The sequence below is a fragment of the Astatotilapia calliptera genome, chromosome 10 (genome assembly GCF_900246225.1).
Source record: "Astatotilapia calliptera chromosome 10, fAstCal1.2, whole genome shotgun sequence".
Classification (NCBI taxonomy): Eukaryota; Metazoa; Chordata; class Actinopteri; order Cichliformes; family Cichlidae; genus Astatotilapia; species Astatotilapia calliptera.
This window is the reverse complement of record NC_039311.1, coordinates 439,708-462,016: the sequence shown is the minus strand read 5'-3', so window position 1 is coordinate 462,016 and position 22,309 is coordinate 439,708. Positions and strand designations below refer to the sequence as shown.

Genomic DNA, 22,309 nt, shown 5'->3' with positions numbered 1-22,309 from the left:
CTAAGATGTTATTTCGTTGTGGGAGTGGCTTCAGCATGACCAGCTGTTAAAGCTCCGATGCAAAGACGAGTCCCTCATACTGTAACAGCTGACCTGATCCTCTGTATTCACTCTTCCCATGCTTGTGCAAGACACGAGTGGTAGTTACAATCACCTCGTTCTGTTTTCATACAAGGGTGCATTCTGATCCTAACACTGCTCAGCATTTCACCATGCTCCATTTACTTATTCTGCTACATTACTCAGGCTCGCAGGCCAGACCTGAGGTGCTCGACTGTGGATCACACCAGCAATGCACTATGCAGCAAAGTCTGTGCAACATCCTACCTAATGATCCAGGGATCTGTCTGATAATGGAACCAGTGGCCTGGAGAGTGGGAACTCATGAAAGGGCCCAGAGGGTACTATTAGTGGGTTCATCAACAAAGCTGACATGGCAGACTGACCTTTACTAATACACAGTGACTTACAAAAGTATTCGGCCCCCTTGAACTTTCCCACATTTTGTCACATTACAGCCACAAACATGAATCAATGTTATTGGAATTCCACGTGAAAGACCAACACAAAGTGGTGCACACGTGAGAAGTGGAACGAAAATCAGACATGATTCCAAACATTTGTTACAAATAAATAACTGCAAAGCGCCGTCCAGCCCCACGCACAGGGCGATCCGCGGTAGCTCGTTAACTGAGATTCGCCGCGTTATGGCGTTAACGTCATTTCAGATTTACGCTGACAGCACTAGTGGGAACACAACGAATATGACTGCACATTTACTCCGACATCATCCTAGTGCAAAGACAAGTGGAAGCAGACAAAAACAACAAGCAGGCATGCTACACACTTTACCCGAGTCATTTAGACAGCCGTTAGCACATGATTCTCCTTATGGGGACCTGATATGTTTAATATGCTGCTGAGAATATAGCCCAGAAGAAGCGTATAGTAGAGCTTTTATTTTGGAAAGAGCCATTTCTCTGTAATAAACTCTCTTTTCCAAAGATGAGTGATTTCTCCATCAGATAGATCCTGTAATTTGAGACAGATGTAAAAAAATATACGAGTACTGGCTAAATATGAGGAAAAATGCAGCACTCCTACAAAGTCTCATATTCCAGCACACATTCACAAAAAGACAAACATTCAAACTGCAAATGATACGGAGTGAATTAGTTTAATGTTGTTTATGCATGTTGAACACTTCTAACATTAAATTTTAGGTCATGATGATTTGAAGAGCTGAGACCGGAGTGACACAAGTGTTCAAAATAATTAGTTTCTGATTTATAATTAGATTGTTAGCTTTTTTATCTAAAGCCAGCATGCAGGCTTAAGGAAAACAGCAAACACCAAATGAGCTACGTCTCAGTCTACAAATGTTACCGCCCACAAACAAAAAAAACTACTGAACCAGTCTTGCTGTCAGAATAAACTGGAATATAGCCAAGCCAACTCCCGTGAATGATTCGCTTACTGCACTTTTCCAGCTGACAGCTGGTGTGTCTGATGTACTGGCCACCTGGTCTCAGTCAGCAGTGCCCTGCACTCTCAGTGTGAGCTGACAGAAAGGTGACTGTGGGTAGCACCCAGTAAACATTGCTTTGAACTTCAGGCAGCGGTACACCACATCTGCATGCTGCCATGTGACTGGCGGATTGGAGATTTGTGTGACTGGAGCACAGGCTCTTTAACAGCTGTACCTATTAAAGTTCCTGTGACTGTATGCCATATGTATTTGAAAATGTGTCTCGATTTCAGTGTTCTTGAACTTGTTTGTAGTTTTCTGTAATGTGTTTGCCTTTATTCTGACAGATGCTGCTGTTACCCAGTCACACAGCTGCATAACTGCCTGTAAAGTCTGTCATTCTGGCACTACCCTGGAAGTTCAAATCCTAGCAACCAAGCCAATGAAAAAGTAGGATGTAGCACTACACCAGGGTCTGGCCATAGACTCAGAGCAGCATAAGCACATTGTATAGAGCACAGCTCACAGACACCAGTGAGACACTACAGTGGGACACCAGTGAGACACTACAGTGGAACACCACTGAGACACTACAGTGGAACACTACAGTGGGACAGCAGTGAGACACTACAGTGGGACACTACAGTGGGACACCAGTGAGACACTACAGTGGGACACTACAGTGGAACACCACTGAGACACTACAGTGGGACACTACAGTGGAACAGCAGTGAGACACTACAGTGGGACAGCAGTGAGACACTAGTGAGACAACAATGGAACTACAGTGACATTACAGTGAGACACTAATGAGACACCTTTGAAATTACAGTGACACTACAGTGAGACAACAGTGGCACAATGAGTTTTGTGTTGTTGCTGCGCGCGCGCACGCACGCACACACACACACACACACACACTGTATCACCGAGTGAACGCCAGCCTAACTCGCAGCTTTCCATCCGTTTAGCTGCGGTACAGCTTCAGAAAGGTGCTCAGCGTACTGTTCAGCTCAGGCTCCGTGGGGACCTGCGCGTGAGCCCACCGCACACGAGCACACACACAGCTGTCAAACTGATTAGTAAGATTGTAACGCGTTCAGGAAGTACTCGCTCTCCACGGTATGACGTAAGCGTGTGTCCGGTGACCAACCTGAGGCTCGCTTACATACACGGCCTTATCTCCCCGCTGAAGAAACACGTTGTCCTCGAGCTGAAGCGAGCCTGAACGCGCGCGCGCGGCGCGGCGCGAGCACAGGCTGAAGCTGAAGCTGCTGCTGTTCAGACCGCTCCGGATCAGCGCAGAGTAGCACCTATGAAAGCGCACCCACATGTAGACGTAGCACAGCGTTATGAGCATGTTAGGCTGCGCACCGAGCGCCCATGGTGGCTCCTCAACTGAAACCAACTCGGAAGCATTACTGCGTCCACAGCCGAGACGCTAACAAGAGGACGCTACAGCTCTTCTTCTTTGGTTTCAGTGGTAGGTAGCGACAAGCGGCGGGGCGCATTACCGCCATCTATGCGAAAACCATTTCGGTTTCTTCTTCGAGGGATGACTGCCCTAATCCAGGTGATCTAATGGAGCATTGTTTACATCCAGTTTGAACGTCTCGGTGTCGCGTTTGTTTGCAGTCCTTTAATAAAGTCAGTCATTCACAGTGAGTGTTCATGTTCTTCATACCCTCCTGCCAGCGTTTACGCAAACGACTGTCCTGTCCATGTCATGCTTCATCGTGCTAACAAGCTACCAGCGGCTCTGCTGAAGCTGTCGTGGTCCATCAGCTGCTGCAAGGAGGACGTGATGAAGCCGACCGATGATCAGTGTGCGCGCGGTCTGCGTCAATATGGTGAACACAACATATGATGGTTCAATCACCATTTTTGATGCAGACTTGTGTCGGTGGAGCTGAATGACTGTCCACAGGGCTGTGATGTGCAGCAGCAGTTTGTGCCTGCTGTTTCCAATAAAACTCGTCTGTGTCAGATTCTCCCATTTCCACTCGCACTGCAAAAGCTGGTGATGTCTGAATACTTAATTAAACTTGTGATCTCTACACAGAAGAGTGAGAGAAGGAAGGAAGCTGAAGTTAAAAGATTGTAGTTATATGAAGAAAGTTAGAATATAAAGTATTTATTGAACCTTTGATGAAGAAAGACATTAACAACCAACAAATCAAAGCCGTTTGTCATTCATAAATCCAAGTTCATGTTAAAATGCTTTGGTTACAGTGTCACAGATTTTATATTCACATATGAACAATAGTATTTATTAAAATAAAGTTATTAACTTTATTTGTTTACACATTGTGAGTTCATTGGTGTGAAAGTGTGCCCCTCCTTCCTGATTTCCTCATTCTTTGTGTGTTTATCACACTTCAGTGTTTCAGATCATCAAACAAATGTAAATATTAGACAAAGACAACACAAGTAAACAAAATGCTGTTTCTAAATGAAGGTGTTTTTGTTTGAGGGGTAAATAATCCAAACCTACATGGTCCTTTGTGAAAAGGTGATGCCCCCTAAACATAATAACTGGTTGGCCCACCCTCAACAGCAACAACGGCAATCAAGCATTTATGATAACTGGCAATGAGTCTTTGACAGCGCTGATGAGAAACTTTGTCTCATTTTTGCAGAATTGGAGGATTTTTGAGCAGAACCGTCTTTTCATGCCACAGCATCTCAATTGGATTCAGGTCAGGACTGTAACTAAGGCACTCCAAAACCTTCATCCACTCACAGTTGGACTCACTGGTGTGTTTTGGATCATTGTCCTGCTGCAGAAGTGCGCTTCACTGTGAGGTCTTGAACAGATGCTCAGACATAAAGCAGAACAGCCCCAGACCGTCACACTACCAACACCATATTCTCCTGCTGGTATGATGTTCCTTTCCTGAAAACCAGATGTAACGGGACACACACCTTGCAAAAAGTTCACCTTTTGTCTGACCAGTCCACAGAATATTTTCCCAAACGCCCTGGGGATCATCAAGATGTTTTCTAGGAAAACTGAAAGCCTTTATGTTCCTTTCCTCAGCACTGGTGTTCATCTTGGACCTCTGCCATGCTGGCCATTTTTGCCCAGGCTCTTTTTGTCTTATGGTGGAGTCATGAAAACTGACCTTAAGGGAAGCAAGTGAGGCCTGCAGGTCTTTGGATGTTGTCCTGGGGTCTTTTGTGACCTCGTGGATGCACTCTTGGGTTAAGTTTGGTCGGCCGGCAGCTCCTGGAAAGGTTCACTGCTGGTTCATCCACCTTTCTGGATAATGGCTCCCACTGTGGGTTGCTGGAGTCCCACAGCTTTAGAAATGGCTTTATAACCTTTCCTAGACTGAGAGGGCTCAGGCAGAGGCGGAGCCAGACATTTGAAACACCCGGGGCTTAGCCCTAAAGGGTAGTATGCATGTGGGATTTTTTTTTTTTTGGGGGGGTGGGGTTAGAAATGACTGAAAGATTAATTGGCTCTGTTTTGAGTTTTGTTCAAAAAAGAATGACTTCATATAGGGAAATATATATATATCACACATGCAGGACACCTTAAACTAGTTTTTTAATTAAGCAGCAAGACAGAACGAAGTCGGGGCTGTATCAAGACACAGGGACTAAACCCCAATTCAACCAGACGCAGAACTGATCCAGAATTAAAACAGGACTACAACAGTTCAAAATCAGGACTACTGAGGACTTAACCAAGACAGAACCAGAATCAGAACTAGATGATAGTAGCACTAAAAATCATCATAGACCTGCACTACACTTATTTTTTTAAATCTACCAAAGTACAATATTTAGATTGAGAAAAGTTTATATAATTATTTTGGCCTTGTTGTGCAAACAAGCCTGCATAACTTAATAAATATAGAATTTGAAAAATAGCAAACCTAAAAAGAAACACTAGGTACGAGATACATGAGTACCTATGATACGGTGATACTTTTGGCAAACGACCATTTGACTAACATGTGTGTCTCACCTGCTCTTGTTCCACTTCTGTTCTGTCCTCATTCTGCTCTCTCTCTCTGCTCCTCTCTCTCTCTCTTTGTGCTGACAATCATCAAATATACAGTTGAAACCAGATATTTACAAACTCTTCAGATCAAAACAAACACTTTTTTAATTGTAACATCAAATCAGACTAAATGTTTATTTTTTTAGATTGATAAATATAAAAAACATATTTGTTAACTTTAAGAGTAAAGAGAGAAACTATCTGTATTTCTTAATTGCAAATGGCACCAAATTGTATTCAAACTGAGCCACACTTATGCAGCTCCACAGTTCTTTTCCTGGTGTTTTGGTTGACATCTCTTGATTTTCCCATGTCACAGAAACAGGCTCTGTGTTTTGCCTTATATGCATCCACAGCTGTGCCACCAGTTTACTCACATGGACTCTACAAACCAATCAGAAGCTTCTTCAGCTCAGAATGGAATCCTCTGGAGTTTTCTTATTAATTAACAAACTTAGTGTATATGTACTCCTAAATTTAATGAAAGTGATAAAAAATAGACAACTCTGTCTCTCTTTATTCTGACATTTAACTAATTCAAAAGATATTTCAATATTTATCTAAAACAAAAGTTTACTCTAAATTGATGTTGTACAGTAAAAATGTTTTATGTTTTCTCCCTAAAGTGTATGTAAATATCTGGTTACAAATGTGAATATCCTGCTGTGTACTGAAATCCCTCTTGTTTTGCATAGAAATATACTGAACAACATACAAAGCACAATATATAAAATAACATTTACCTGAGTTTTTCTTTGAAAGAAGCCTCTAATGTCCATTCTTATGTTTCAGTACATAACTGAAACCGATTTAGTCGGGGAGGGTAAGAACTGAAAATATGAAATAAACACACGTAAGCTAAGACTCTAAAAAATAGCATTTGTTCGGCTTTTCATTTCGCCATTTGTTGATTCACTTGAAGAGCAAGTAACGTAATATTGGTCAAGTGATCAGTTTCATATCAATCTTTCGTGATTCACCGTCATATTTACATTATTTGTACGGTACGAATGATTTGCTTTGGTACCTGCTCAAACTTAAGCTCTCCTTAGTATGGCTGGCTCTGTTTCTCCAACAGCGCACTAACAGGTAGCAGCTGCCCCGCCCCCTCGCTCAGTCGCTTAGTGCCTGAGCTCGGATCATACCAATATCAGGGGGGGATTCACGCACAGTCGTAAATTCCCACAGTGTGCACTATGTGCTTCGAATATTGTGTGTACTTTTTGTTTTATACAGTTGTCAGCCAGGCATCTAACTATGAAAAAATTACACTCCAAAAGACCCCGGGCTTCTGACAAAACAACCCGGGCTTAAGCCCAGTAAGCCACCCCCACGCTCCGCCCCTGGGCTCAGGTACTTTGTTTCTCATTTGTTCCTGAATTTTCTTGGATCACAGCAGGAAGTCTGACTTCAGAGGATCTTTTGGTCTATTGCACTTTGTCAGGCAGCTGTTATGTAAGTGATTTTTTGATTGAGCACAGGTGTGGTAATAATCACGCCTGGGTGTGGCTATTCGGCTTTCTAAAGATGTGATACACCGCAGGTAATGTTTTCACACAGGGCAGGTTGTAGGTTTGTGTTTTTAACCAGATGTTTAACATGTGTTTACATTCAAACTACTTTTCATCACACCAGTGTGAAAAAAGGCCAACAATGACTTGATGTCAAAGTAATAAATGATCAATGCACCGATTTATTATCAAACTATACACACATGTTCCAGTGAGATATCCCTACAATTAAAATCAGTCAGTTATTGGAGTATTGTCTTTAGTCATTCTAAAATGATGTGCTTGTTTTCCAACCAGGAGACCAAAGTTAACGTGGTATTGATTAGTTAGCCAAAACAGTTCAACCATGAAGAAGTGTTTCTAAAAAGGAAACGAAGAAGGCTCAGGTGAGTCGCAGGTGAGATCGTACTGTAGCAGACAATAAGGAACAAAACAGACCTGTGACGTAAACATTAAATGATCTAGCTGATCAGGCTGCAGGACAGATGCTCTCCTCTCTAATGTACCCATCACAGAATAACCATGGTTACAAGGGGACTCTGAAACTCACGATCGGTGTCATATCGATGCAAAAGTAGTAAAACATAGTAAAAGAAATATGCTGTGTGCATGACTGCTGTCACTGAGTTTTTAAAACAAAGTGAATAAATACTTCTGGAGGAAATCATGTGAATAATGAAAAAACACAAATCCTTTTTTATCCTGTTTTGTGTCTTTTTCCAGTTTCTCCAAAAGGTGATTCTGTTCATCTGGACGTAGCGTTTTCAGTGGGAGAAACGTTTCGTCATCATCAGGTGACGTCTTCAGTCTCAGCTGACTGCAGGTTTCAATCTTATAAACAGGACATTTGCATAATGACTGAAACCAGCCCACTGAAGGAACAATGGGCTGGGAGGTCAGTTTATAATCATCAATATGTAAAGTCTCATGACCATGGTCAACAACCACTGATCAAAGTCCATGAGTCCCATTCACAGAGAGTTGAATGGCTGCAATCACAGCATGTAAGATGGTGACAGATGTACCCTTAGGCCCCTCCTCCATTCAGAGATGGTCTTTCCCTTTTCACGTAAATGGCCTTCTTGACTCCGCCCTCAAACCAGCGTTCCTCCCTGTCCAGGATGTTACATCCTCATCATTGAAAGAGTGTCCACTGGCCTGTAGGTGTAAACAGACTGCAGAGTCCTGGCCTGATGAGGTATATCTTCTGTGTTGTGCCGTCCTCTTAGCCAGAGGTTGTTTGGTTTCCCCGATGTATAAATCCTGCCAGTCCTCCTGCACTTAACAGCGTACACTATGTTACTCTGTTTGTGTCGGGGGACCCGATCCTTGGGGTGAACCAGTTTTTGGCGCAGCGTGTTTTGGGGTTTAAAAGCCACAGAGACCCGGTGTTTAGAAAAAATGCGTCTCAGCTGCTCCGATACTCCTGACACGTACGGGATCACTGCAGGTGGGCAGCGGTTGTCCTTCTCTCCTGGATCTGCTGGAGCTTTCTTTAGGAGCCTTCCCAGCTTTGACAAAAGTCCAGCTGGGATAACCACATTTACTCAGGGCCTTCTTGATGTTCTTCTGCCTCCCTGGCCGCTGTGTCAGGTTTACGGTACACATCAGCTTTTAGATGTCCCCCATTACTGATGGAGAATTTGCATAATTAAGATTAAGGAACTGACCTCCCAGCCCATTGTTCCTTCAGTGGGCTGGTTTCAGTCATTATGCAAATGTACTGTTTATAAGATTGAAACCTGCAGTCAGCTGAAACTGAAGAAGTCACCTGAATGAGTGATGAAACATTTTTCCCACAAAACGCTACGCCCAGATGAACAGAATCTACTTTTGGAGATTTACTTACCTGGATGATTGAGCATGCGTCATGACGTTTTTCCAGTTTCCATTTTCTTTTACGTATCTGTTCAAAGATAGAAGTATAGTGCTGTCATAGCAGCAAATATACAACAAACATCAAGCACTTGTATAAAATGGGAGTAGAAACAGAGATATGATATATACTTATAGAGATATAGCTATAAATATACATACAAAAGAACAAGTATAAGTGCCAATATATGTTGTGGTGTACAAAGTGACAGGGTGCACTGAGGTGTGATTAATCTTGTTCCACATGTGTGGATCTGACCCCAGTGGATTAATGAAAGAGTCTGACAGCAGCAGAAGGAACGACCTCCTGTAACAACGTCAGACAGCCAGGCTGAAGGAACCTGTTGCTGAAACTGCTCTTTTGTCCAGGGTGTAATGGAGGGGGTGGGAGTCCATGATTAAGAGCAGTCACTGATCACCTCCTCCAGGGTGGTGAGCTCATGCCAACGCCAGACCGATAGAACATATAGAGCAGCGTGCTGCAGACACAGAATGATGCAAGCCTTAGAGCTGGCGATGGCTCCGTGGGTGGCCGAGGGGAGCCCATCATTTGCAAAGTGATTATGAAAGTGCTCTAAAAATAAAAGGAAAAGGAAACAGAGTCAGCAATAAAGGAAGTGATGTGACCGAGAAGACAGACGCCATTGGATGCAACGTGCACAGAATCCAGCAGGAATAAGCAGAAGCATTAACATCTGCAGCTGTGTTCAACACTGGGAGGGAAATTGAAAAGAATTTAGAAATTCCAAATTCCATAATTGATATCACTTATCGATTCTCATTGGCTCCGCTTTGAGACCATCTCTGAGGCATCAAAGACTTTACATCCTGGATGGTCAAATGTTTGTGGGTGCTGGAAGCGTTTCCCCTCTTTGTTGTGATCATTACTCCAAAAAGTAATTATTGCACATAGAACACTTTTCTTAAAAGTAATGACGCACCTTACTTAATTACACCCAGGAGAAAGACATTTGTTACGTTACTCGTTACGTTACTTTCGTTTTACTCTTATGATGTTGTAAAATGATCTGAAACACACTGCTGTCTGATAATAAACCCAGAGGCCATAGCTGCACACACGATTCTACTGTAGAAACATGAGCAGGCAGAAAGCTGCAGCCTGACTGCTCATCACTTTGTTATGTTTGTTTTAACGTACCGAGCAGTACATGGCCAGGCCCCAGATGATTTATCCAGGCTTCTCACAAAATACACTGCTGCTCGTTGTCTCTGCTCAGAAACAGAGTTTGTTGGTTGCTCCCCGAACACGACTGAAGAGGAAAGGGGGCGGAGCCTTTCAGTCTGTGGCACCAAGGCTGTGGAACAGTCTACCTCCACAACTACGTTTGGTTGACTCTGTGGAATCCTTTAAAAAGCAGTTAAAAACTTTACTGTTTAAACAAGCCTTCGGTTGACCAACGCTTTTTACATTTTGAATTTACATTTAACCTCTTATATTGTGTATATTGTGCATTTTGCAATTTATCGTACTGTTTATTTTAATCTTTGTGTACAGCGCTTTGTGACTACCTGTCTATGAAAAGCGCTTAATAAATAAACTTTACTGACTTACTTACTTACCTGTTCAGGTGCTGGTCTGGGGTCAGCTTTAACGTCACTCTGGGTTCTTGGCTAGCTTAGCGTTAGCATGCTGCCGAGTATGATGCAGTTGTGTCTGTCGTGGAGCAGTCTCCACTTTACTATCGCGCTCTCATCCTTCTGTGTAGTGATGGGCAGATGAAGCTTCATGAAGCACTGAAGCTTTTCATCCAATTGGTTCACCCCAGTGCAAAGTGTCTTGAAGCTTCATTTGCTCTAGTAGGACATCTACTGGATGTAAAAATATTAGTTGGCATGAATTTGAAGAGTGTGGCATTTTGCACACAGCCTGTAAATGTCAACAACAAAAGGAGTGTGTAAAACATGTATATTGTAGTGATGGCAGCATACTGTGTATATTTATAGTGGCAGTATGAAAAATGATCATTTGGAAATGCTTAAAATGGAAATGATCATTTACTGTGAGGTGAGGTGTGGTTGGGGTGTGGACAGTGGTTGTGCTTTTGTAACGTTGAGGTATGGACAGCTACACACTGAGGCTTTGAGCCTCAGTCCTGCCCACATTTCATTCTCTAAAAACTAAATTTTCACTGCTTTTATGACCTTTTTAGTGGGGATAACATTTTAAACATTTAATGATTTAACAAATCTTTTGAAACCTTTGTCCTCCACAATGCTAAATGGCTGGGAGTCCTCAATCACCATGCTAACCAGGTCTTCATCTATTTGAGATTGTTCTCCTGAGGAAAGACAACAAAAACAAAGCACAAATATAAATATCACACACGTAACTTATTACAGTTGTATAATATTGATATATCATTTAGTAACATTACAGCATGCTATATTATCATTGCATTTGATGGCTCACCTGGTCTTGCTCCATAATCGGTGTTCCCCCTTATTCTCATGCAAAGCTCTGCAGTGCCTAAGCATGGATGAGGTGTTGTTGTTATATCCCAGCTCCCTGGCACATAGCAAACACTTCACCTTGTACAAAAGTAAAGCTGCTTAACATAAATTGTATTGCACCATCAGTATTATGAAAATACATCTTCTGTAGAAATTTACATACCTTGTTGGGAGTAATAAAATCACAATGTTCCCACACAGGGGAGGACATCCTCCTCTTCTTAGCTGGCTCCATTCTCTCCTAACCTTCTCTCCTCACTACTCGACACAAGTAGTGATGGGATTTCCGGCTCTTTTTAGAGATCCGGCTCTTTCGGCTCGACTCACTAAAAAGAGCCTGCTCTTTCGGCTCCCAACGGGCTCTTCAGGTTGTTTTGTTGCTTCAATTAATTTATTATTAACAATAATATAAAATTATGCACAAAAGGAATTACTAATGTAAAAAAAAGAAGTTGTTTTATTTATATATGTTTATATATAAATATATGCGGTGGCCCCTAGAGACAAAGCACGTACAAACTCCAAAACACATTTCTAACATTAACTGAACTTCCAAAACAGAGCTACCTAGATCACTTAAATGACACAATTGAAAGCATGTGTGTATTGTTTGTGTATTTATACACAGGCACTCATATATATTCAAATAATTTAAAAAATGTTCATTTACCTGTTACTACCACACACCAAATCCGGTCGTTGGTACTTCCTGGCTTGTGTAGCCACGAGGTAACAAAGCTCAACACTGCGCCCTAGCATCCTGGAGAACTTCTGTTGTCTTTTGTACGTGTTTTGAGTTTTTATGTGGTTCTGAGTTTTTACGTGTTTTGGAGTTTGTACGTGCTTTGTCTGTAGGGACCACCATAAATATACTTTTATTTATTCACTCCACATAAAATGTAATAAATAAATCATATAATACAAAAACCAACTATTCACGGTTCAACTTTTAACTATTTAAATTTTCAGCTTTTTCCTTTTAAACATATTTAAAGTGTAACAACATTAAACACTGCAAACCACAACACAATTAAATATAAATTAAAAATATGAAAACAAAAAGAAGATGCACATTCTCTGTCATATGGGCCTGCATGAATAAACTTTCTGAATCCTTTATCATCCGCAACTGAAAATAGTTGTGGATGATTACTATACCTTTCTAATGTGACGTTGTTGTCCCTGCTCTCTTTCTCTGTCTCTCCCTTGGTAACTACCTAGCATGTGTAACTACCGCGCCTCCCCCCTTCTTCCCAGCGCAAAGCACAAGGAAAGCACAAGGCTCACGAGTGGAGTGAAGCTGAAAAAAGTGTGTGAGAGAGAGGGTGAGAGAAAGAAAAAAAAAACATGGCTCCCAATAAGGAGCTGGCTCCTGTCATTCACGTCAAAGAGTCGGCTCTAAGAGCCATTTCGTTCGCGACCGACACATCACTAGACACAAGCGTTGAAGCCTCGATACAGTCACATCACTACTTCTGTGCAGTAAAAATGAAATAAATGTCCGCATCCACGCTACAGACTGCGGCACGATTTCAGTTGATCGTAGCCAGAGTGCAAGAACTGACAGGCAGGCAGACCAACGACTCCAAGCACCTGGACTTCAGTAGTGATCTTGATAGCTGTACACGTACATCCACACCAGCAGGTGGCAGTAATGCAGCAGTTCGTTGCTGAAGTCTGTGTTTGAAAAGTTTTCTTATGGCAAATAAGACCGGAAATGGGCTCAGCATGCCGGTGTGCTCGCGCAGTTCGGCATGGGTGCTCGCTACATTCAGCAAGAGTCTGTTCGCGCTGTCTCTCGGAAAGGCAGCGCTTAGCCGGCCAGGAAGTCCGCTGTTAGCACCAGCCGCAGGTCAGGCATCAACAAGAGGCAGCATGACAGCCACGGGCATGTCCCAGAGAATGGTGTGGGTGGACCTGGAGGTGAGTCACGTCGTGGGAACTGTGGTTATTGCTACAAGGCACTAAACGCTTTACTTAGCCTTTGAATGTAACGGTAAGCTGTGGAACTAGATGGCGCATATAGCGCTGGATGCTGGAATAGTTGTGTGAAGTGTCCAACGAGCTGTAGGCAGTCCACGCAGGAACATGGCACGCGGGTGTGCAGACTTGAGCTGCTGTTCTCAATCTGTCTGTGCTGTTTATAATGACGACTACGTGTGTGTGTGTGTAGATGACAGGGCTGGACGTTGAAAAGGACCAAATCATTGAAATGGCCTGCCTTATTACAGACTCTAACCTGAACATCCTGGCCGAGGTAATGTGAACGTGAACACTGGAGCCTCTGCTCGTCTCTCTGTCATACAAGTTCAAGGCAGCTGTTGTTTTTCTCCAGGGGCCAAACGTGATCATTAAGCAGCCCGACGAGCTACTGGAAGGGATGTCAGAGTGGTGTAAAGAGCATCACGGAAAGGTAAGCCGGCGTTTGTTCAGGGGCTCGTACCAGTAAAGCAGAAATACAGATTGTTTTTCTACACGTCTGTCAAAAGTCTGTGCTGGAAAGCACCTCTGCAAGAAAACAAACTAATCTAGAATGCTAATGGGAACATGCAGCTCCTTACAACCACGGCCTTTAACCATAGCGTGAGCACGAATGTTCCCGGCTCCTACACTCTTATGAGTCTCTGAATCAGTCTCTTCTTATTCATCGTAGAGATTGTGCAGACATATGTTCTTTCTGCTGGTTGCACTGTGCCATTTGAATGCTCCCTGAGTCAAAAACACTGATACTAAATATAATATATATTAATTAATATATATTAATATATAAATCAAATTGAATTGAAGCTTTAACGTTAGTGTTTTGGTTGCTGCCGTGGTGGTCGTTCTGGAGTGACCCAGTGCAGATGAAAGGGCGGCGTGTGGTATTATGGGCTGTTACTCAAGCGTTCTTAGGAACTTATTGTGTTCAATACACAAAAACCTTTACTGGCTAATTAGTGTCAATTAATAAAATCTAAAATGTTCACTCACCTAAACTTAAATGAAGGTTCTGGTTAGTGTAGCAAATCAAGTTTAATACTTGTCACATTACTGAAGTCATTTTTATGTTTCAGTTTCTCACAGGCTCATAGGTAACTGTACAGGTGAGACCTGCCGTTTGCCTGTAGGACAAATTCAGAACACGAAGGCTCTGCTTGAGATTCCAACTCTTAAACTTGCTTTGGTATTGTTTCACTGAAATTCTTGAGATTCAAAGAGATGTTGATGTGAATGAAGGTGGCCATCATTAGGCTGACAACGTAACACGAACCCATTAAAAACATTAACCTCTTACCTAAGGGTGGTCCTTAAGTTGACATAAGGTAAGTGGTGACCAGTGTACTGTGGGACGTGTCGTATCTCCCACAGTACACCAGACACTAGGGGTGCAACGATACACAAAATTCACGGTTCGGTTCGGTTCGATACTTTGGTGTCACGGTTCGATATTTTTTCGATACAAAAAAATGTTCATGCCTTTTTAATTTGTCATTTATTAAAATTATAAATATATATTTTAACTCAAAAGTACAGTTTTTAAATTTAACCCTAACCCTTGTGCGTGTTTTTTATTTTGACAGCGAATGCGCACCTGCGGACCACTTATGTGCAGCCCTGGTTATTTAGCTCGTCATATTGCAGCCACAGAAATTATTTTGTCCATGAAACCATAAAGCTGCACTTTCTTTTTGCCTTATAGTCTGATTTGTCATAACTTCTCCGTTTTGTGGTAAGCTTTTCTTTGGCTGTCACTTCTTCACCCTGACCTGTCTTATTTGGCTCAGCAGAACTGAAATGCTTTTACACACGCACTCACATAAGCTCAGCGATTCTCTGCGCGATCAACCTCTCACATGTTTAAGCTGCGGGAGATTTCACTTGTCATGTTTGCATAGTAAGCTAACGATTAATAAGACGATGTCAGAGGAATTGGTGCAAATTATCATCACTCACAGATCAGTGCTGTCGCTCTCTATACACAGTTCGCACGATTGCAAAGTGAAAGCAAAAAAACAAGCGCAAATTCAAACGCGATTTCAATATGTCACATATTGACAGTGGCTCACCGATGCCAATGACATAATTACCCAGCTACATTTCTGAAAGAATGCAAAAGCATTGACATATATTTTTCCTTCCTACAATAGCCCGACAGGCAGGGAAGAGATAGATTTTGGTAGCCAGACTGAAAAAAATCGCTAGCTCCGGGACGTTGGGCTAGCGATATTGCAAGCCCTGTATCTGATTGAGGAATCACTCATCTTTGGAAAAGAGAGTTTATTACAGAGAAATGTCTCTTTCCAAAATAAAAGCTATACTATCCGCTTCTTCTGGGCTATATTCTCAGCAGCATAAGGAGAATCATGTGCTAACAGCTGTCTAAATGACTCGGCTAAAGTTAGTAGCATGCTTGTTGTTTTTGTCTTTGCACTAGGATGATGTCGGAGTAAATGTGCAGTCATATTCGTTGTGTTCCCACTAGTGCTTTCAGGTTAATCTCGTTGAAATGACCTTAACGCTACAACACGGCAAATCTCCGTTAACGAGCTACCGCCGATCGCCCCGTGCATGGGGCTAGACGGCCAACACGTTAACGAGCTAACTGCGCTAACACACTAGTTCCCACCCATGTAATTGAGCATTGCGTGGCACATCCAACATACTCTTTTACCTTAGTCCATGACGCGCTTACCTTCAGGGTCATACGTCACATGAAAACCAAAATAGTTCCAAACGCCAGATCTGAATGAGGGTGGGGGAGGTCCATGTTGTAAGGAGAGCTTAACTTCTGTCTCGCTAGCTTGCCCTGCGCTCTTCCTTCTGACTATGCTGTCTGTGTTGAGCGCTCAGTGGATCTGCGCTCAACAGTGCAGCCTAGGCGGAGTAGTCGAACGCAGATTCACTGAGCGCTCCACACAGACAGCATCGTCAGAAGGAAAATTGATAAAATAAATTACAAATGTTGTATTGTTCAATACATATGCGTACCGAACCGAAAGCACTGTATCGAACGGTTCAATATCGATACGAATATCGTTGCACCCCTACCAGACACATTGTCATTTCAAAAATAACCTTTTTCCCCAATCGTGTGTTTAAGTCTGACGCCATTAGCTGTGTCCTGGTCCAAACTCTGTTTCAGGTCCCAAAGTCAAACAACACTGCAGCATCACTGAGAGTTGCAAACTGTCTAAATTCTTTCATCTGTAATAAAATGATCAGCGTTGCTGCTTTACCAGGTGTAACAATGAAGTTTAACATCCAGGCATCCATGAAAACAGAATTTATTACATTTAAGTTAGACGTTAGCAGGAAGTTAGCTCGCTAGCTTCCATCTAAACATAATATAGCATGTTTTGACAGAGAGACTTCTGAAACAAATTCAAACGTACAGCTCTGCTATCACTTCCAACATAAATGAGGACAGAAAACTAAACAGCAGTGACGTTTGTAGGGTTACTGAAGTTGGGCTAGCTGGTATATAATGATGTGCTACGTGATCGCTAGCGACACACCTATGTTAGCATAGCATAAACACAGTGAAGCTGGAGGATGAACGCTAACTTTTTTCTACTCGATAAAAGTTAACGTGAAGGTTCCCGATGGTTAGAGACAAATGCAGTCGCATGGCAGGATGCTGTAAACGGACCAAACTTCAGTCAGGAGAACAACTGAGATAATCCATCCACAATATGAGGTTAGTCATTAATATACTGCTGCATGGGCTGCAGTTACATCGTAAGGGTTTAAAAACTGAGAGGCCGGCAGTGATCATGGACTGTTTTTAGGGGCTTGTTCAGATTAAACAGAACAAGATACAAAACATTAAAACATGTTAAAAACACAACAGCCTTAATAAACACAGAGTTGTTTGGACTGAAGCAGGGTTCATACGTCATCACTTAAGGACCAGGTTACTAGTGTATGAAATTTACTATCATTCAGGTGACAAAGTCCACATGCTTAACTCCAAGGTTTGACGTATCCAAAACAAAATCTTCTGATCCTCTGTAGCTCTTAAAATGAGATAAATGCAGCTTTGCACAAGAGCATGACATGTGACACCATGTCAGACTAACGTTAAACCAGAATGTAGACAGTGTGTGAAGTCTCCCTTTGCTGCTTCAGTAGAGGTTAAGTAGCACCAGGTGCTGCTAATCAATGGACTGATTAATCAGAAGTTTTGACAATTTGCTGGTCTGGACATCAGCAATGATCTTACAGAAACAGTTGGTGCGACCCGTCAAATCATTTAAAGTTCATCATTTTACAGTGAGAAAGATTCAGGGAGGTGCAGACAGTTACCAATCTTCCCAGAAGTTAATGTTATTGTAACCTCAGGTTGTGCAACACTGAGAGAAAACCCAGACACAGCAGTTCAGATTTTAGTATTTGTGCTCACGCCTGCTTTTCCTTTCCACTTTACTGTTGTCTTGTTTGAACGATGAGGCGTGTTTTAAAGTGAAGTAACAAAGTCTGTTGGTGTAATTGTGTCTTAGTCAGGACTGACCCAGGCTGTACGGGACAGTAAAATCACCCTGGAACAAGCAGAGTATGAGTTCCTGTCCTTCGTCAGACAGCACACACCACCTGGACAATGTCCCCTCGCTGGTAAACTCTTTCTGTTCATGTCCTCAGAACCAAGACCTGGGCACAAAGTTATGATTCTGCATGTCTGTCTGTGGTACTGTGTGGGTGGCTGGATTATGCCTAGCATCTCTGTAATGACTCTCCGGTGAAGCTACAGGAGCTCGAGGAGAGCCAATCGTCAGCTTAGCTTTCCTAATTTTCCGAGGTTTCCATTTGGGTTGCTGTGATTACTCTAATTAGATCGGGGTGGGGAACTCCAGGCCTCGAGCACCTGCAGGTTTTAGATCTCACCCTGGATCAAATGTTCATCACCAGGCCTCTGGAGAACTTGAAGACATGTCGAGGAGGTCATTTAGCCATTTAACCTGCAGGACACCGGCCCTGGAGGCCTGGAGCTCCCCACCCTGTGTTGGATAATGCACAGTGAGCTCATGAAAGTGATTAACATGCTGAGTGTGAAAGGACTGAGTCAGGTGTCAGTGTAGGTGATCTGTTTCTTCTGCTTCACCCTCCTCATACTGGACTCAAAGCTCAGACTATCCTGTAGATCAGGGCTGCCCAATCCCAGTCCTCGAGAGCTACTATCCTGCAGCTTTTAGATGCATCCCTACTCCAACACAGCTGAATCAAATGGTTTGATTACCTCTTCAGCATGCCATCATGTTTGGCAAAGGCCTGATAACAAGCCATTCATTTGATTCGGGTGTGTGGGAACAAGGATGCATCTAAAAGCTGCAGGACGGTAGCTCTCGAGGACCGGGATTGGGCACCCCTGCTGTAGATCATGTGTGTAACAGCAGCACATGTGCTGGTGTCAGTGATTGGCTTGAGGAGTCATGCTTGTGATTGGTTGTTCTACAGGTAACTCTGTGCATGCAGATAAGAGGTTCCTGGACAAGTATATGCCACAGTTCATGTACCACCTTCACTACAGAATCATCGACGTGAGCACCATCAAGGAGCTTAGCAGGCAGGTGACTTTAGGAGATGTAAACTGTGAGAGTTGTTGCAGCCAGGCCGCTTTGCATGAGCTGACCTCAGAATAATCTGGCATCTTCATGTGGAGAGCCACTGTTAAACACTGTTGGTCACAGGGAGTGTCGGTGGGGGGGACTACACCCATAAACATGAATGTATATTATGTCTAATTTCCATTTCCTAATCAAACCCTTTATAGAAATGAATGGCCACAGATTCATGGCTCAGGTATTTTAGAGTTTACAGTGTTTGCCAGAGACAAGCTGCACTCACTCACTTGGTTTCTCACTTTGATGTGAACTAAAGTTGTGAGAACCGTTTACTGGAGTTAATGCACCGCTGCACATCATAGCAAAGAAAAGGTTGCATGGCATTTTCATCTGCATGCTGCCCATACATGAAAATCATAAATGTATCAGTACGATTGACTTTCTTTCTACAAACACTTTCAGACGTTGGTTTCCAGAAGAATACAAAATGGTGCCTCACAAGAAAGCAACACACAGGTAAATAAAAAGAAAGCTGCATCAACATATATATGAAACGGCTGATGAGCTTCAGTTTTATTTATACAGCATCAAAACCTAACAACAGTCGCCTCAAGGTGCTTTAGATTGTAAGGTAGGCCCTACAGTAATACAGAGAACCCCAACAATCAGAAAACAGTTGACCTCGGGAAGGAAAAACTCCTTTTTAACAGGAAGAAACCTTCAGCAGAACCTCTGGTTGGGGGTGAGGCGACGAAGACAGGATAAAGACATGCTGTGGGAAGAGAGCCAGAGATTAATAACAAGTGTGATTCAGTGCAGAGAGGTCTGTTAACACATAGTGAAGAAGAAGAAACACCCAGTGCATCATGGGAATCCCCCGGCAGCCTACACCTATTGCAGCATAACTAAGGGAGGATTCAGGGTCACCTGGTCCAGCCCTAACTATATGCTTTAGCAAAAAGGAAAGTTTGAAGCCTAATCTTGAAAGTAGAGATAGTGTCTGTCTCCTGAATCCAAACTGGAAGCTGGTTCCACAGAAGAGGGGCCTGAAAACTGAAGGCTCTGCCTCCCATTCTACTTTTAAATACTCTAGGAACAACAAGTAGGCCTGCAGTGTCAAAGCATGACCTCTCTATAAAAGAGTGAAGATTGCACCTGATTATTGAAGATCTTGGATGAGATGTTGAACAGAATAGTGTACCGCCAACCTTTCTCTTCCTCAGGGTGATAAGGCCTCGAGGCCCTGCAGGACACCGGGCCTCGAGGCCTGGAGTTGAACCCCCCTGGTGTAAAGCTAGTTACACAGATGCTGTATTGGGTTTAGCTTGGTCCTGCTGAAATATGGAAATATGAAAAAAGACATTGTGGGAGCGTATGCTGCTCTAAAACCTGTACAGTGAGGGGAAAAGTATGTGATCCCCTGTTAAGGTTGCACACTTCCTGAACTCAGCAGTCAAACAAAGAAACAAAGCACAGAGGACTTTCACATTTCTACCACAGGTGCATCTGTGAGGAGGGTGAGGGGTACCACTGGTGTTCATTCTTAATGAGGACAATAAAGACACGTCCTCATAAGGACAGAGATTCATATTGCTGTGTGGTAATTATGAAATGCATCTTGGGCCATATTGATGAAGGAACATGGACATAATGAAACTTGTAGTGAAACAAAGTTTCTATGGGGAAGCAACCTCGTGCGTTACTTTTAGAAAAGTGTCACGGCCCAAACACATTACTCTGAACTGTTGTAATATATTATTTTGTAATAATAATAATAATAATTTCAGTCTATTATGTGATGTTAGTGGACTATTGCACAGTCCAAAAATGTAAAAGGCCTCCACAGCCTAATCTTCACACTTTGCTGTTCATATCGCTTTTTTAGACATGAAGCTGACATTCTGATAGGTTAATGGAAAGTTCATGTTTTTTTAAATCTTCCACCATAAATATAAGTTTAAACAAACACGCAGCCTGAGCTCAGGGCGTGGAGCTGAGCTTTTAGGTGATAGCCACCTTTGCAGAATCTTGTTTTAATCCTGGAACGAAGTGTGCATGTGGAGGCGAATGTAGAAATATCCACGATGGTGAAGTTAAAATGGAGCTTTTCTTCTTTAGAGCGTTGGAGGACATCCGGGAGAGCATCAAGGAGCTGCAGTACTACAGAGCCAACATCTTCAAAGCATCAGAGAAGAATTGCACGATTGTTGAAAATGGAGGCAGCAGTATGAGTTAGCACATAGAATGAGAATATAGTCTTCAGTGTTATTATTGTATTGCCATCGGTTTTTGTTTGTGCACTTGCGAATGCTCAATAATCCTTTGTTAGAATATTGTTAGTGGTAAATTTAAAGGTTTCATTGAAAGAAGCAAGCAGCAGTTGGTTTTTTGTTTTTCTTTTCAGGAGAAATCCTTTTGTCCAGGTTCATGATAGTGATCTTTGGTAGATTGGATTTTTGTGTTGATTGAGACAGTGTCTGATGCAATTTTCAATTGTTCTTGTTTTGAAAGTGAAACCAAATAAACCTGGTTGTGCCTGTGGAAAAACTTCTTGTTTCCTTACTGTCATGTACCACATGATGCAGGAAATGGGAGCAACTATAACAGAAAATACCCAAATATTTGTTTATCCATTTCAAGTTCTTTATTTTCAATGTGCTGTGGTGTAGATAACTGGAAATGCAGTGCAATGACATGTTGGAATATTTAACATCTAAGTGAAGTGACGGACGTGAATGTTCCAAACTCAAACGTCTTCATACTGTTACATTTCTAACAGTACAGTAGTTTTATTTTCTGATCATATGTTTGGAGCCTTTATTGGACAGTGGCAGCAAAGGGCCACTCTGGGTCAGATTCAAATCCAGCCCATGTAGCATGTGGTCTGCTTACTGAGCTAAACTGGCACCCATATAGCAGGTTTGAAAAGTTGTCATTGCTGACTGGTGACGTGGGTTCAACATAAATGGAAATGATGTGTTACTTGTTTGAGTCAGTAAGTCAAAGCTCATACACAATATGCAAAGAATGTACAGCAGGGTGGTGTTAGCTTAGAGTACAACTTGGTTTAAACTGATTTAGACGAAGTGCAATGTCTTTGAAAGTGTAAGAGAATCTTTTGAATAAATGGAAAATGCTTCAAATCAAGACCAGTAAGTTACCTGACTTTAAATTCAGTGCACAGTATGTATTATTATATAAACCTGTGATGTTTGACAGCCATTGCATTGCAATCCATTGTAGCAGCTCTGCCATGAATTCTTTACATTTTAGTTTTTTGTTGACATTTTAAAATGTTCATTTTGTGTTTATTTTCGAGGTAATATCAAAATCCTTCAAAGACAGCAATCTTATCAATGCCTCTAAGGCTTTATTTGTTACGTTACATTGTAGCCATTCTCTTTGGTCTTGTCCAAAGGACATTGTTCCA

General features: G+C 42.4%; 2 protein-coding genes and 1 long non-coding RNA gene across 4 annotated transcripts in view; 2 read left to right on the top strand and 1 right to left on the bottom strand.

Annotated features, from left to right (window-relative positions):
- Nucleotides 1-3,283, bottom strand: part of hlcs (holocarboxylase synthetase (biotin-(proprionyl-CoA-carboxylase (ATP-hydrolysing)) ligase)) — a 49,236-nt gene extending 45,953 nt beyond the window's left edge. Inside the window, exon 1 of one of the 2 annotated variants that reach the window (XM_026181405.1) lies at nucleotides 3,153-3,283. In XM_026181405.1, coding sequence (XP_026037190.1) covers nucleotides 3,153-3,203 — 51 coding nt within the window. In that variant the 5' untranslated portion in view covers nucleotides 3,204-3,283. The other variant, XM_026181404.1, reaches the window with a different exon arrangement.
- LOC113030208 (uncharacterized) lies at nucleotides 2,984-3,452 on the top strand. The gene is made up of 2 exons (XR_003273562.1): nucleotides 2,984-3,041; nucleotides 3,164-3,452. It is a non-coding gene; the product is annotated as an uncharacterized LOC113030208 (long non-coding RNA).
- Nucleotides 3,453-13,021: 9,569 nt separating this feature from the next.
- smfn (small fragment nuclease) lies at nucleotides 13,022-22,026 on the top strand. The gene is made up of 7 exons (XM_026182988.1): nucleotides 13,022-13,261; nucleotides 13,512-13,595; nucleotides 13,674-13,751; nucleotides 17,821-17,932; nucleotides 18,773-18,881; nucleotides 19,342-19,395; nucleotides 20,998-22,026. The coding sequence occupies exons 1-7, from the start codon at nucleotides 13,037-13,039 to the stop codon at nucleotides 21,113-21,115; spliced, it is 780 nt and encodes a 259-aa protein (XP_026038773.1). The 5' UTR covers nucleotides 13,022-13,036; the 3' UTR covers nucleotides 21,116-22,026.
- The last annotated feature ends 283 nt before the right edge of the window (nucleotides 22,027-22,309 follow it).

Excerpts from the sequence above, each read along its gene's own strand:
- smfn (XM_026182988.1), top strand. The coding sequence starts at position 13,037 with ATGGCAAATAAGACCGGAAATGGGCTCAGCATGCCGGTGTGCTCGCGC. Across the intron at positions 13,262-13,511 it reads TGGTGTGGGTGGACCTGGAG|ATGACAGGGCTGGACGTTGA; the intron begins GTGAGTCACGTC and ends GTGTGTGTGTAG. Across the intron at positions 13,752-17,820 it reads GTAAAGAGCATCACGGAAAG|TCAGGACTGACCCAGGCTGT; the intron begins GTAAGCCGGCGT and ends ATTGTGTCTTAG.